The sequence below is a fragment of the Natrix helvetica genome, assembly GCF_964273705.1.
Source record: "Natrix helvetica genome assembly, chromosome: 2".
NCBI classification, from domain to species: Eukaryota; Metazoa; Chordata; class Lepidosauria; order Squamata; family Natricidae; genus Natrix; species Natrix helvetica.
In genome coordinates, this window is record NC_138552.1 from 208,620,866 (window position 1) to 208,636,132 (window position 15,267).

Here is a 15,267-nt window from a genome sequence, read left to right on the forward strand (position 1 = left end):
TGAATTTATTTGCTCATAAAAACCAATTCAAACACAACTTTGCAGACATGATAAATGGATTCCCCCCCCCCCATAAACCTGAAGCTTATTATGGCTGCAACTGTGTCCTTTGAATGGATCATGAGAAGGTTATATAGAATACAAACATCAACCCTCTTTTATTTATTTCTTCTGTGACTCAAAACCATCCATCAGCAGAAACAATTAAAATATTGATGAGCTGTGGCAAAATAGCGCTTTTTGTATAATTCTTACCCTGGTAGGTTTTTTTTCCCCAACCTGAAGTGTTCTGCTTCTCTCTCAATCAAATTTAAAATGGCCCAAGTCTTCTTGTGTATGTATCTTACATTCAGAAAACTGTGAAACATATTTCCTAAAATATTATTCTTATTGTAAAGTTGGCTGATTTTACAAAAGGTAATCCCAATTCTCATCCACCAGATAAAAGTTCTTCTTAGAAATGTAACAAGAGTTGTGTCATGATGGGATCATTAGAGGAGATTTTTCCTATCTTCATCGAATATGGAAAGGGAAATCATGCTCTAGACAGCAGTCTTTGTGTTCCAGGGCCAGATTAAGGTCAACTGATGCTCTAAACCTGATAATAATAATATTCTAATAATACTGCACCGTTTATTCTAATAATTAAGCAACGTTTCCATTGCTTAATCGACAAGACATTAAGACTTAGTAAGTGCTGAAAACTAAAGTTGAGTGTGGCAGTGAAAGAATTAAAGACATGATCGTTACGGGGAAAAACCTCTATGGTGCCCCCGCTTCCTTGGTACCTTAAGCATGTGCTTATTTTTCTTATTGGTTAATTCAGGGCTGGTCTGTTCCAGTACAGAAAGTATCAGTACCTATGGAAGCAAAACCTGAAGATGTGGCAGTTCAAACTGAATGACTGAAGATATCAATGATGGAAAGTTCACTGTCTTCAGATAGTATTTCCAGTGAATACTATTTATCCAACGAAAGATGATGGGGGGCCATTTCTGATTCTATGTTGTCTCCATCAGTTGTAGACATAGTGTCTGGTGGCTGATAGAAATCTTGAATCAAAATGGAGTTTGTATTCTTCCACTCTCTATACTTGTTTGCTGTTAGCTTATGATCCTCCAGCAGCTGGTTTATCTTGGCCAAGTCATGTTCTTTGCACTAGTCAACACAAGATGAAAAAACAAGTTACTAGAAGTAGACCTTGGGACAGATAAATAATCCAAGAAGGACTAGGGGAGACATGATAGCAGTGCTCCAATATCTCAAGGGTTGCCACAAAGAAGAAGGAGTCAAACTATTGTCCAAACCACCTGAGGGTAGGACAAGAAGCAATGCGTGGAAACTGGTCAAGGAGAGAAGCAACTTAGAACTGAGGATAAATTTCCTGACAGTTAGAACAATTAAACAGTGGAACAACTTTTCTCCAGAAGTTGTGGGTGCTCCAACACTGGAAGATTTTAAGAAGATGTTGGATGAAGTGGTGTAGGCAGGGGATTGGACTAAAAGACCTCCAAGGTCCCTTCCAACTCTGTTATTCTACGCTATTCTAAGTCTTCTTGTGTACATACCCAACATTCAGAAAACTGAGAAAACTATCTCTCAAATGTCAAGTCTCCTGGTCTTTCCACTACTTTTTTTTCAAAGAAAAACTATTTCTCATAATTACTAAAAAATTCCCTTGTTTCAAAAAAGTAATCATTTCACAATAGAGAAAAATATTTTTAACAGTTACGAAATATCCTACTAGTCGTAATAGTTATATTTTCATTATATAAATAATGGAATGCATTACAAAGTAACTAAGTAACTGGGTTTATACAAAAAGCTAAGCTATAATCATACATGTATGATTATACATCTGGTTAGTTCACTAACCAGAACTAAAACTAACTACATGGAGTCCACCAGGTGATTGCAACCATCACTGTTTTCACTAGTCTGATTAAGCTGTTCATGTGAATACATCCAAAAGTTTTCATTCTAAATCCAAAACAGTAGAACATCTCTCCTCCATCAACCTTTACCTTTAAGGTACTATTCAGAGCTCGGATTTTATGAAGTTTCTCATTTACAGAAGGGTTTTTGCTTCTTTTGATGAAGGACTTTCTCAACTCTTTCTTAGTAGAAGGTCGCCGGTCCCCAATGGGAGATAAACTTGCTTGCTCTAAAGACTTGTATAGTTTCTCCATTTCATCCACAGAACATTTGGTACGATCTGCATGGGAGATAAAAGAGAAGAATCTGTGATAAAGTGCAGGTGAGCTAGATTTTTTTTAAGTAAAGCAAGTTTGGTGAATGGGAGAGGGCTTTTTCTGGTGGCTGGAGGAAATTAGGGGAAAACATAATACATGAACTATTTTGACATTCTCACCCATGAGTTGCTCTGCGAACATACTGGATGAAGAATATTAAAAACAGGACTCAGGATTTCAGGTGCAATAGCCAAAATGTACACATATCAGAAATGATGCATTAATGATGGATGTCTCTATTCCAGCAACTTATAATTGAATTGTCTGGATCTTTATAGAGAACCTGGCAGTATAACTGGACATATGATTGTACGAGGTCTACTATTTTATTTTTAACAGTAGTGTTTTAATACATCGGTGCACCTCAAACATTTGTAATTAAATACTCCCTAGTATGTCTGTTTCATATATTTTATAGAATTATGCCAGTATAAACATGCCATAATTGTCCTTGAATAAAGGCTAAATTTGGGTTACTACTTAAGCCCAATGCTGAAGAAACTGCCTGGACTCTAGCAAAATAGCCTGTTACAATAGCTAATATGACCTGGAGGATTGAGAATCTCTATAGACTAATAGCCAATATGCTATTTTATTGTTTTGTTCTGACTGATCACCTCATTAAATGTGACTCCGTTTGTTGTAGGAAAAATCCAATGTAAGCTAATTAAGCAAGACCCAATCAGGCAAATTTTATCTCCACAGCTTGAATGAGAATAGGTAGGGGGAAATGTAGTATTTCTCTGCATGATGTTAATTTCAACTTTTACTGAACATCTTTCTAAAGTTCACAGTTAAAGAACTAGGAGGCAGTTATCGTTGAAACCTTTATGGGCCACTGTCTTCATTTGAAGTATACCAAGTTCTTTTTAGGTCTTTTCTCTGATATAATCAATAATCTTAATTTCTTTCAAAGATCTCTAAAATCCTCCAAAAGGGAGTCGATGACATTGATATATTAAAGCCTTATTTTTCAACTGGAATTCTTAGAAAGATCTCACCAAAATCTAGTGAAATCAAGGTGACTCTAATCTCTGTACTTTGGAATGCCTTTCTTCTAGACCAGTGATGGCGAACCTTTTCAACACCGAATGCTGAAAAGGTTGCGTGGAAACATCATGCGCATGCGCGCTTATCAGGACAACACTCAGGAAAAGCCAAACTTCCAGTTTCTAGTGGTACATGCACCTGATGATCAGCTGGCCAGCATGCATGCACAGGCCAGTTTTTGGTACTGCTGCACATGCATAGGGATCATGCTTCAGAAAAGCTGAAGTTCTGGGTTCTGGCGTACATGTGCACCCCACAATCAGTTGGCCAGCGCACATGCACACACTGGTTTTTGGCTCTGCCATGAGCATGAACAGCTGATTGGCACATGGGCAGGCGTGCCAGAAACCCAGAAGGCAAACAGGCAATGCTGCGCTATGATGGGCTACATGGCTTCGCGTGCTGCTTTGGGCATGCATGCCATAGGTTTGCTATCATGGTTCTAGACATTTAAGCAGCCAATTTCCCGCTGACAATGTGCAAACATATTAGAACAAATTATTCCAACATGATTTTAACCAGGATTGAGCATTTCTAGTGACTCTCTAAGGATTTCTAGACATTGGATGACTTTGGATCTAATTTATTCCCACTTTTTCCTTTAGGCCTTCAGGAAGTGCCCTTATCACTAGGAAAACGTTTTGGCCACAATTTTTTTAAAATGAAAGACCAGGATGATATCCCACTTGGATAGAAGAGCCATTCTTAAATTCTAGATAAATTGAAACACTACTCCCATCCTTCTGCATTTCAAGGGTACCTAGAAGCTTCTGTCTATCTCGTTTGCGTCCATTAATTTCTGAAAATCAAGTTTTGAAATTACCTATAGCCATTCTCTACCAAGTATAGATATCTTCTAATGAGGCAATAAAATACAGAAAAAAATGATTGGACATAAAATGCATTGGACCTTCCTATAGCAATTGTCTGCAAGAGGTCTATAAATATCTCAGAAAAGAGAGTGTAATTGCTATCATAGATGAACAATACAACATAAGTAGGTGCCATTCTGTTGTAGCTCTGTTTCATGCTCTGCAATTTCCTCTTTGTTATTATTAGTTTTTAAACCTTCTGGTAAAACCAAGCGTATGAGACTCCCATCAAATGTAAGAAAAATTACAGTGACTAGTTGTTGCTTCTGTCTACCTATTTTTTAGATTAGAAGCAAACCTCTGGATTGAAGATTCATGTGCCAATCCTTGTTTATAGTTTTACAGTCAAACAATGTGCAACTGGGAATTCTGGCTATTTTTTACCTTGTGTTACTGCTTTGTTATTGTCTTCTTCTTTTAATAAAGATAGCTAGTCAATCATGGCAGGCTGATTTACCCTCTTTTTTCTCTAGTCATTTATCCAGTATTTTTTTTACACAGAAGGAAATAATAGAGGCCACATAAATGTTTGCATGCATTGATTGTGTGTGTGTGTGTGTGTGTGAGTGAGTGAGTGAGTGTATGTATGTATGTATGTATGTATTTTAATTAAGTACCTGTTTTCAATTTAAAAAATTAAAAGGGTGTATTTTAATACATGCAAACATTTGAATTTTAAGTTTAAAAATGGGCATTCAATAGTGGGTGTGAAAATGAGCATTCAATAGCGTGTGAAACTCCTGTGATACTAGTATTTGGTTTCCTGCTTCTTGAAAGGCTTCTAAAATCATTTCACACTTTTTACTTTCAGAAGACAACATGCAAATGATTCTATTCTGTAAGAAACTACTTAAAGCTTGCCAACAGAATAAAGATCTATCAGGATTCTGTTATCTCATGTTCAAAAATGCAGTAAACCCTCCGTTTAAACAGACAGTTCAGAAGGCAGAAAGGACATTCGTCATGCATGGTCAGAATTGATGTAAATTGTCTATGCTGTAATTATTCATTATTTTGACTTGACATCTAGAGGGAAACTTTGTCTGCTATATTTGAAGTCTGCTAAACCAAGTTATTTTTAAATCAAGAACGGAGCATGTATAGAAAATATATTGCTATGGGAATTTCGGCATGTTGTTAAGAATTGTTAAACTGTGTGGCAGAAGCAGCATCTGGATTTATTCAATCCAGTTTATTTATATTGACTGGAGTTATGAATATACGTATGCGATTATTCTAAATAGAAAAAGAAACACACTGAAAATTCCGATATATACCATCCCTAGGGAGTTGTATTAATATAGAAAATCTAGGATAACACACAAACATTAGTTTTCTTCCCATCTCTTCTCCAATTAAGGCTGCCAGTCTTGGTAACCAAAGCAGTTTTAGTGCTTTATCTTGGTCTGGAATGAAAGTGAAATGGCCCTTGGTCATTGGCTTCTTTTAAGTATATCTGTATATCCAACTACAGATGTCTTGGAAAAAGTGAGTAATCAAAAGCTATTCCAATTTAGCTTCAGACCTGAATAAAAGCCAGGTCCTCAAAATTCAAGGAGAGCACTTTCTTTCCAGATAATAGGTATAACTCTTTTCTTAACTTAGAAGCCAAAGGATTTGGATCTCGGCTGAATTGCAATAAATGTGAAGGCTATTTTTCAAAATGATTGGAAAAACAATACAACCAACTGGATTTTGAAAGTACAAGAGTATTGGACTCCATTTCATTAAAGTTCAGACAATTTTATAGGGTGCCTGCCTGCTTCCACCAGAGAAAAATATTTTAGCTGCGATGGCTCAGATATTAAATCACCTCCTGGGAAGCTTTGAACAACACTTTCTGTCCAGCAAAATAATGTGCATTCTTGGAAATGTTTATTTTTATTTCAGTACCTATCTTGTCTTCCTACCTGCATAAGTATTTCTGATTCTTACTAATGCTTTCTTTTTTATTTGCTAGCTCTTTTGCTGGTAGGCTTCAACTTACAGCTGCAATTGAGCCTGAAATTATATAGGTTGTGGGAGTTGTTAAGCAAGTCACTATGTAACCATACTCAATTTTATGATCTTTTTACTGGTGGTCATTAAGTGAATGTGTGATTGTTAAACAAACCCATTTTTGCAATGGGCGGTGGTTTGGCCAGAAACCAGAAAATCAGAAACCAGCAAAAACTGCTGAATTTCATGATCATGTAATAGTGATAGCACTTAGACTTATATACCACCCCACAGTGCTTTACAGCACTCTCTGGACAGTTTAAAATATTGCTCCCAACTAACTAGGTCTGTGATGGCGAATGTATAGCACATGTGCCAGAGGAGGCACGCAGAACCCTCTGTGAGGGCATGCGTGCTCTCGGCAGCTGCTCTTCTGGTTTTTGGCGCAGACTTGCATGCTGATCAGCTGCTCTTCACGGGTGCCAGTGCACTGGAAAACGGCCTGAAAACAGCCAAAAAACAGGCCATTTTCCATTCCATTTTCTGGTCCGTTTTCAGGCCATTTTTGGACTAAAAACGGTACGGAAAACAGTCCGGAAAATGGAACGAAAACAGCCTGAAAAACAGCCAAAAAACAGGCATATGTACATTGGAAACCCAAAGACCAGATGGATTTTTGGTTTCCAGTGCTCCGGCACACACACATGCACACACCTTCCAGTTTGGGCACTTGGTGCAAAAAAGGTTTGCCATCACTGATCTAGGTTCTCCAACCTTGGAAGGATGAAAGGGTGAGTCAATCTCAAGAGTCAATCTCCAACAGAATCAAAGCCCAGACTGTGAGCCGAGTTTCCTGCAATACTGCATTCTAACCACTGCACCACTGCAGGCTCATGTAACCATGGGATGCGGCAAATGGCAATATGGGCCATTTGCCAAGTACCATCCACATGACTAAGGGGGAGGGCATATTTGGACCTCCTGAACTGGATTGTAAGTACCTTGTGGGAGGGGGGGGAGGTCCATCATAATTTCAAATGTCACTGACTGACTGTATTGTGTTTTCATACTACCTTTTAGTTTTGTAAGACAATTTTGATTTGAAAAGATAGATGAAAAGCAAAAGTAAAGGGGATGCTAGAATAATGTATAGGGTGGCTTTTTTGTTTTACTCACCTCTACTTAAAGTTGCCGATGCTATTTTTCCAGGTACAGCTAAGTTATCATTGGCCTTGCCTAATGAAGATTTGTCTTCATTCACTGTAATCGGACTGTTTTCCTTGGATCTGCTGGTACCGCTTTCCACTCTTTCATTACAGTCTGTCAACCAGCAATCAGTGTCTGCAGAGTCACCGGAGGCAGCTGGAGGTTGATTGTCCACTTCTTCTTGAGCAGAAGAGCTGTTAATTAAGTCCAGCCACGACTGTCTCTCTGAATGCAATAGGTTGCACAGTGAGGAAGAAGAGGAACCTGTGGATTTCATCGTACTACTTTCTGGGGAAGATAAGGACTGTGGTAGTTCATTTAAAAGTTGTGATGTTGAGGAAAGCTCTTGCTGGGCCTGTTTTCCAGAACAGATAAAAATAAGTAAAAGAGAAAGGGTTGTATTATTGTTATTACCAAGAATCAATAAATTCACTTTCATACAGCTCCTTGGGTATCTAGCAGGGGGGGGGGGGGGCTGAACTTTCTTTAACAAAGGTTTTGCTGGTTGTGAGCGTTCGCACGCCCCTTTGGGAGAGAAACAGAGCTTCGAAAACGCTCCTAATCTGCTCAGGCAGTTCCAGTGAGAACAGCAGGGATGGTGGGGAATGCAGCTGGGCCAGCCAACAAGCCAGAAAATAAGTTATAAATGGATAGTTTAGAACATGGGGGGGAGGGCAGGCCGAGCCCAGCCAGCGCTCAGAGCTAAGGGTTCGCCCAAACCCTTGCGACCATGCAGCAGCCCACCACTGGTAGCTAGATGTCTGGAACTTCTGACTGCTCTCATTTCATACCTCTAATATTTCTGGAGACAACTGTAGCCTGTGGCCCCAACTAACCACTCCCCGCAGCAATTCTGAGACAGAAGACAGATGAAAACTACAATATTAATCCTGAGCTAGGCTTAACATATTTTAAAAACAAAGAAAAATAATACCCGTTCCTTAAAAAAATGGACAAAAATATCCAGCCTCGTGTACATGTATGGCGTGACTCTAAGCACCTTGGCCAAGAAAGACATTGATTTCCTACAATATGTCCCCTTGTTAAGTTTGGGGCCTCCTCAAGAATTGGTTGGCCACCATTCTTTACACTGACCCAATATTTGTAGAGAGTATTTTCAGGTTTAGGTCCAGGGTTTCCACAGGAAGTGCTCTTCTCAAGGGAAAGATTATTATTTTTTATTAGTACAGGTTGTCCTCGGCTTACAAGCGGTCATTTAGTGACTGTTTGAAATTAAAACAGGATTGGGGAAAAAGTGACTTATGACCATTTTCCAAACTTATGACAGTTGCAGCATCCCTATGGTCATGTGATCAAAATTCAGATGCTTGGCAACTGGTTCATATTTATGACAGTTGCAGTGTCCTGGGCGTCATCCTCTCTTGTGACCTTCTGACGAGCAAAGTCAATGGGGAAGCCAGATTTACTTAGCAACCGTGTTACTGACTTAACTAATTCAGTGATTCTCTTAACAACTGTGGCAAGAAAAGTCGCAAAATGGGCATTTTAACAAATGTCTCACTTAACAACAGATATGTTGGGCTCAATGGTGGTCGTAAATCGAGGACCACCTGTACATTTTTGCCATCTGTTCTGAAGGTTGGAGGTCCTCTCAGAAGACTATAGGAAGACGAAAGGATAAAAGATGAAAACAGGCAACTATAGCCTCTTCCTCTGCTAAGGCGACTTTCAGAATTACAGACCTTTTTCACCTTAAAATAGAAATATGTGTTTAATTGCATTTATTTTTTTTCTACCATGGACTTGCATAGTCAATGTACATGTATGTATGTGTGCACACTTATGTATGGGTGCATGTCTGTGCATGTGGGCACGCATATGCACTTGTTCTTCACCACAAAATTGAACTGAGTTAGAGGCAGTTGGAAAGGATTACCTTATCTTACTAAAACAGCAGAAAACTATTAGGAGAAAATATTGTGCCTTGCATGGCCCTCTGTTCTAATACCATAATTCCTTATTTGATATTTGCAAACTTGACAAGGCTAAAACCTGCATGAGCCAGGTATCTCTCCATTCCCCCAAGAAAAGGCCATTAATTATATGTAAAATACCTCACCGGTGAATATTTCGAAGTCATGGTTTGGGGATAACAGCTGGACTCTGGGCTGTCTAAATTACATGGAACCATTGTTCAGGATAAACACTGAGGCAGCTCAAATCATTTTAATCCTCAAAGCTTTCATAGAGTCTGTCTCAGACACATTACATTTATTTTTAAAAAGGAACCATAGAGATTTCAAACAACATTTCTCTCTCACTGGAACTAGACTAATCAGGTACATAGTCAAGAAGATGTTATTTTGAAATGTTTGTTCTCTAAATCAAGAATGAGAAGTTTGTCTGACTGTGGTTCTTTGGTAAGTTCTTACTAATGCTGGCTAAAATATTCTTTCCACGGAGCCTCTTTGTTCTATCACATATACCAGTATTTCTCAACTTCAGCAATTTTAACATACAGGGACCTCAACTCCCAGAAATTCCCAGTCAACATACTTGCTGGGGAATTCTGGGGCTTGAACTTAAAATTGTTGAGGTTGAGAAACTCATTGTAGATGCTGATTGGCTTCCAGGAGAAGCACAACCCAAATATCTTATTGTACTCCCTTCGAGAGCTGGAGAATAGTAGCTAAGACACTGAGCTTGTCGATCAAAAATGTTGGCAGTTGGGAGGTTTGAATCCCTAGTGCTACATAACCGAGTGAGCTCTCGTTACTTGTCCCAGCTTCTGCCAACCTAGCAGTTCAAAAGCATGTTAAAATGCAAATAGAAAAATAGGGACTGCTTTGGTGGAAGGTAAGAGCTTTCTGTGCACTTTTGGCACCTAGTCATGACAGCCACATGACCACAGAAACGTCTTCAGACAGCGCTGGCTCTTTGGTTTTGAAACAGAGATGAGCACCACCCCCTAGAGTCAGGAATGACTAGCACATATGTGTGAGGAGAACCTTTACCCTTTTACTGTTTCCTCTAGCTTCTTTCCTAGCTCCCATTATCTCTAATCTCCTCTTCAAATGAAGATGCCATTTTTATGTTCCTTTTCCTGATGCTCTGAGGGACAGGCTGCATCATTTCTCAGTCCCTAATGTGGGTTTTGGGTTTTTTTTTACTTTTTCTTCCCCAAGGAAAGAAAACATGGTGAAAGGAGAACAGAAAAAGAGAGCTACCCTTCCTAATGGTGCTCTTAAATACTTTTCCAAGGATCAACTCAAGGGAAGACCAGCAGGGACGCTCAAGCACAACAGAAAAACAACCACAATGGTCCTTATTATTGGAAAAGGGGAAAGCAAAGCAAAATCAGCAGCTTTGTGAAAGGGAATTCAGTGGGGGGGGGGGTATTCTCAACTTGGTAAGAGAGAAGGTAGCCCATTAGGATCAGGAGCATTGCAGTCCATAAAATCTGGCCTTTTTGTCTTTTGATTCTTTGAGAAATAAATCAAACGGTTGTAAGGCAAGAGGACCATGGTGTGCTTGTGTGATTATCCTTTAAACTGTTACACTCAATTCTTGCATTCCACTGTGGGTTTTTTTTTTAAGGCAACAGGTTGCATCCCTTGATGTTTGATCAAAAGTCCACCTTTGTATGTATAGGGCTTTGATTATACCACCCTGGCCATCATCTTGATTTTTTTATGAATTTTGCGATTATAAACTGCTTGAAGAGGATTACATGACTGGTAGTATAAAATGTTTAAAATAAATGATTCTTTAAAAGAAACAAAAAATCCTAGTGATTTGCTTAACATTTTTTTTTGTCACATGACTTTAAACAGAATAAACAATTCACAACTCTTTCTACGGATTGCCTATATTGGAAGCTATTTTTTAAACTATACAGGGTGACATTTGGACAAGCCATTTAGCAAATAGAAGCAAGTTAATTACTATAATTCATACCAAATCAGACAGCAGCAACTGATCTGAATATGGAGGGGGTGGTGTCTCTGCATTTATTTCTGGATCTTCATGGTCACTTTCACTATAGCATTCTGAAACAAGATTGCAACCATTAAAATGTGGAAGACATTCTATTTAATGCCCTGTAAAATAAAGCACATTTTCATGATTACTTTAATTGAAAGCAGAACATATTGATTTCTGACCCTATCATTGAGAAAGGGAATTTTGAATGCAAACTACTTTCTTAAAGAGCAACTTCTTGTTTTTCCTACCCACTTTTGGAATAGAATAGAATAGAATTAGGAATAGGAAAAGGGAAAGGGAAAGAGAAAGGGAAAGGGAAAGGGAAAGGGAAAGGGAAAGAATAGAATGGAATGGAATGGAATGGAGGGGAGAGGAGGGGAGGAGAAGAGAAGAGAAGAGAAGAGAAGAGAAGAGAAGAGAAGAGAAGAGAAGAGAAGAGAAGAGAGAATGGAATGGAATAGAATAGAATATAGAGGAGGGGAGAGGAAGAGAAGAGAAAGGAAGAGAAGAGAAGAGGGGTGGAGTGGAGTGGAGTGGAGTGGAGTGGAGTGGAATGGAATAGAATAGAATAGAATAGAATAGAATAGAATAGAATAGAATAGAATAGAAGAGAGAGCGGAGAGAAGAGGGGAGGAGAAGAGAAGAGGGAATAGAAAAGAATAGAAAAGAATAGAATAGAATAGAATAGAATAGAATAGAATAGAATAGAATAGAGGTATGAAGCCTCTTGTAGCAAGAAACCACTTAGGTCACTTACAAATCTGTGAATGATTTGCCCAATGCTCAAAACCTAGTCAATTTTAAAGTTGCTCTGATTGGTTAGTTGATGGTGCAATGCAGTGACGTGCGGTGAGGGTTATGGCTGGGGAGGCTGGTGACGTCATCAGGAAGGCGGGGAATGGGACCACATGTGCAGCACACGTGGTCCCATTCTCCGCCTTCCTGAGTGAACATTAAGAGGACCGCGGAGTGCACTGATCCGCGTAGCATTGCTTCCTCCACCGGCGCCAGTCCCTTCCCCCCCACTCCTTCAAGGTCTCCCACCAACCCAAAGCCCGATCCCCAGCTCCCTCGGGCAAGGCTTGAGTGAGGTGAATGGGAAAGCAACGAAAGGGGCTGCGCTTTCACCCCACTCAAGCCTTGCCGCCTGCAGCCACCACCCGCCCTCGCTGCCCCTTTCGTTGTTTTCCTGCCCACCTCTAAGGTGCGCCAAAGCCTCCTTCATCCCCCCCAGCGCGCGCCCTTTTTATTTCCCGCGATACCCCCCCCATTTTGGGAAAGCTTTCCCCATTGCCTGGGGGGTGAGGGGGCTGGCTCCTCACCCCCCACTCCCTCCGTCCCTGCCTCTCTCCTCAGCCCCAAAGCTCCGTCCGCGTGACTCACTTCCAAGGCGGTGGCTGGAGAGGCGCCGACATTTCTGGCTCCGCCCTCCACAGCTCCCAGGGGCACCCAGACGGAAGTAGCCAGAATGGCGCCGAGGCAGTCCGGCCAGACGAAAGAGCGAGCGTGCGCAGGAGCTGTGGAGGGCGGAGGCAGAAATTTCGGCGCTGCCAGAGGACAAAGGCATGCAAACACGCATTTACCCAGCTGTCTTTTCCAGCTACCTAGCGCTCTTTTCCACCGATCGCGCACGCTTTTCGTGCGCATTTGGAATAAACAATGATTTCAAAATTGGTTTGGCGAGGCGGGCGGAGTTGCGGTTCTCAGTCGAAGCTGCGGGCGGCCGAGGCTCTGACAAGAGCGAGGCACGCACGGCAGGGCCGGAAGGTAGCCCGCAGCTACCCCTTCCTCTCCTCCCTGTCGCTCTTGGCTGGAGCCAACCTCGCCGGCCCTTCCAGAGCCGGAGCGGGATGGAGCGAAGAAAAAGGGGGGGAAGCGCAAACAAGAGCTCGGGGCGACAAGGGCTTCGCCGCAGACTTTTCCTTGTTGCGCGCACAACGTGCGCGATCAGTGGAAAAGAGTGCTAGGTAGCTGGAAAAGACAGCTGGGTAGATGCGTGTTTGCGTGCCTTCGTCATCCGGAAGCGCCAACAACATTTCTGCCTCCGCAGCTCCCGGGCGCGGCCGGACGAATGTATATAATATTATAATATTATATATATATAGTATATAATATTATATACTATTATTTCATGAAGAGAGGTGAAGCCCTGCCTCCCCTGCCTCTCCTGACCGCACGTCCCTGGTGCAATGTATTGTGTGAACGAGAATATTAATTCAGCAGTTAAATTAAATGTGTTACAAGTAAGTCATTGGTAAGTACATAAAGCTGTGTTTGTTTGTTGCAGCCTATCCTTAAGTCAATTGTCAGTCTGTTTCATATCTGGACTACTACTTGAGGAGAGAAAAAGGCTTACATAAAGGTTCATGTAAGCCTTACGTAAAAGCTATATATAAAGCCTTTATATAGATTTCATATCTTAGGGATTTTACGGCTCCAATTTAAACATCCTTCTTCATTAGGTTTATTGGCTGAGGCTATTAAGAAGTTAAGTTCAGAAGTAGTTTGTAGCCACAAGACACCCAGTGTTTTGGGCATCTTCTACACAGATTAATTGAATTGGCACAATGGCAAAAGCCTTGAATAGGAATGAAGAAACTGATATATTTTGAAACAGTCTAACATTTTAAGCCTTTTTATTGCTGAATCTGCTCTGCGCACTTGCAAAGACCTCACCCTGTGATTTAAAAAAGAATATTATACAACAATTCATATAATTTTAGTGCATTTGCCCCAAGGGTGGGTTCCTGCCAGTTCTAACCTCTTCTATAGAAGAGGTTCCACAAATCTACAGTGCCGTTTAGAACCGGTTCCAGCTCCCTTCCCCCCCCCCCCGCCCATCTGCACATCATCAAGATGAAGAGCGAGAGGAGGAATTCTGGGAGTTGAAGTCCACAAGTCTTAAAGCTGTCAAGTTTGAGCATCCTTTTTCTAAAGGGTTAGGGGTGCAAAGGGTCTTGTAATTTGACAGCTTTAAGACTTGCGTGCTTCAAATGCCAAAGTTTCTGAGCCAACATTTTGGTTGCTAAGCAAGAGCATTGTTAAGTGAGTTTCACCACATTTTACAAGTTGGCCACGCCCACCAAGTCACATGACTGCCAAGCCACTCTCACTCGGTCACATGGCTGGCAAGCCACTCCCACCCGGTCACATAGCCGGCAAGCCACACCTACAGAAGAGGTTCTAAAAAAATTTGAAACCACCACTGATTTGCCCATAAAATATGTAGTCTGATACATTTCACCTTAAATGAGCATTTTTTACTCATTTGATCCTATTAATGAATGTTTGCACACATTTTAATCTAAAATGTGCATGCCTGTGTATGTTTTTGTGTGTTTTTAGCTGATATCCCAGCATGAAAACTGAAGGTAACGGCTATATTCTTTCTGTTGGTACAAATAGAAATGAAGTCAGATGGTTTAAGTATGCATACTGAACCAAGTCCTCCCATATCCCAGAACTAATCCTGTCCCTATCCTGCAAAATATTTGAAGTTGTTCAATACTAAGGATTAATTTTGGTCTAATCAAATACATTATATTGCCAAAATTATTCGCTCACCCATCCAAATAATCAGAATCAGGTGTTCCAATCACTTCCATGGCCACAGGTGTGTAAAATCAAGTACCTAGGCATGCAGACTGTTTTTACAAACATTTGTGAAAGAAGGGGTCGCTCTCAGGAGCTCACTGAATTCCAACGTGGAACTGTGATAGGATGCCACCTGCGCAACAAATCCAGTCGTGAAATTTCCTCGCTCCTAAATATTCCACAGTCAACTGTCAGCTGTATTATAAGAACGTGGAAGTGTTTGGGAATGACAACAACGAAGTGGTAGGCCATGTAAACTCATCCAACATCAATGTGTGACCTCACAAATGCGCTTCTGGAAGAATGGTCAAAAATTCCCATAAACAAACTCCTGAACCTTGTGGACAGCCTTCCCAGAAGAGTTGCAGCTGTTATAGCTGCAAAGGGTGGACCAACATCATATTGAACCC

General features: G+C 40.7%; 1 protein-coding gene across 3 annotated transcripts in view; it reads right to left on the reverse strand.

Annotated features, from left to right (window-relative positions):
* The window catches only part of IPCEF1 (interaction protein for cytohesin exchange factors 1), a 51,098-nt gene continuing 35,831 nt past the window's right edge, over positions 1-15,267 (reverse strand). For all 3 annotated transcript variants that reach the window (XM_081945553.1, XM_081945552.1, XM_081945554.1), the window contains 4 exons: positions 11,237-11,328; positions 7,289-7,673; positions 2,025-2,215; positions 1-1,158 (listed from right to left, as the gene is read on the reverse strand). In XM_081945553.1, coding sequence (XP_081801679.1) covers positions 961-1,158; positions 2,025-2,215; positions 7,289-7,673; positions 11,237-11,328 — 866 coding nt within the window. In that variant the 3' untranslated portion in view covers positions 1-960. The remainder of the gene's footprint in view (positions 1,159-2,024; positions 2,216-7,288; positions 7,674-11,236; positions 11,329-15,267) is intronic.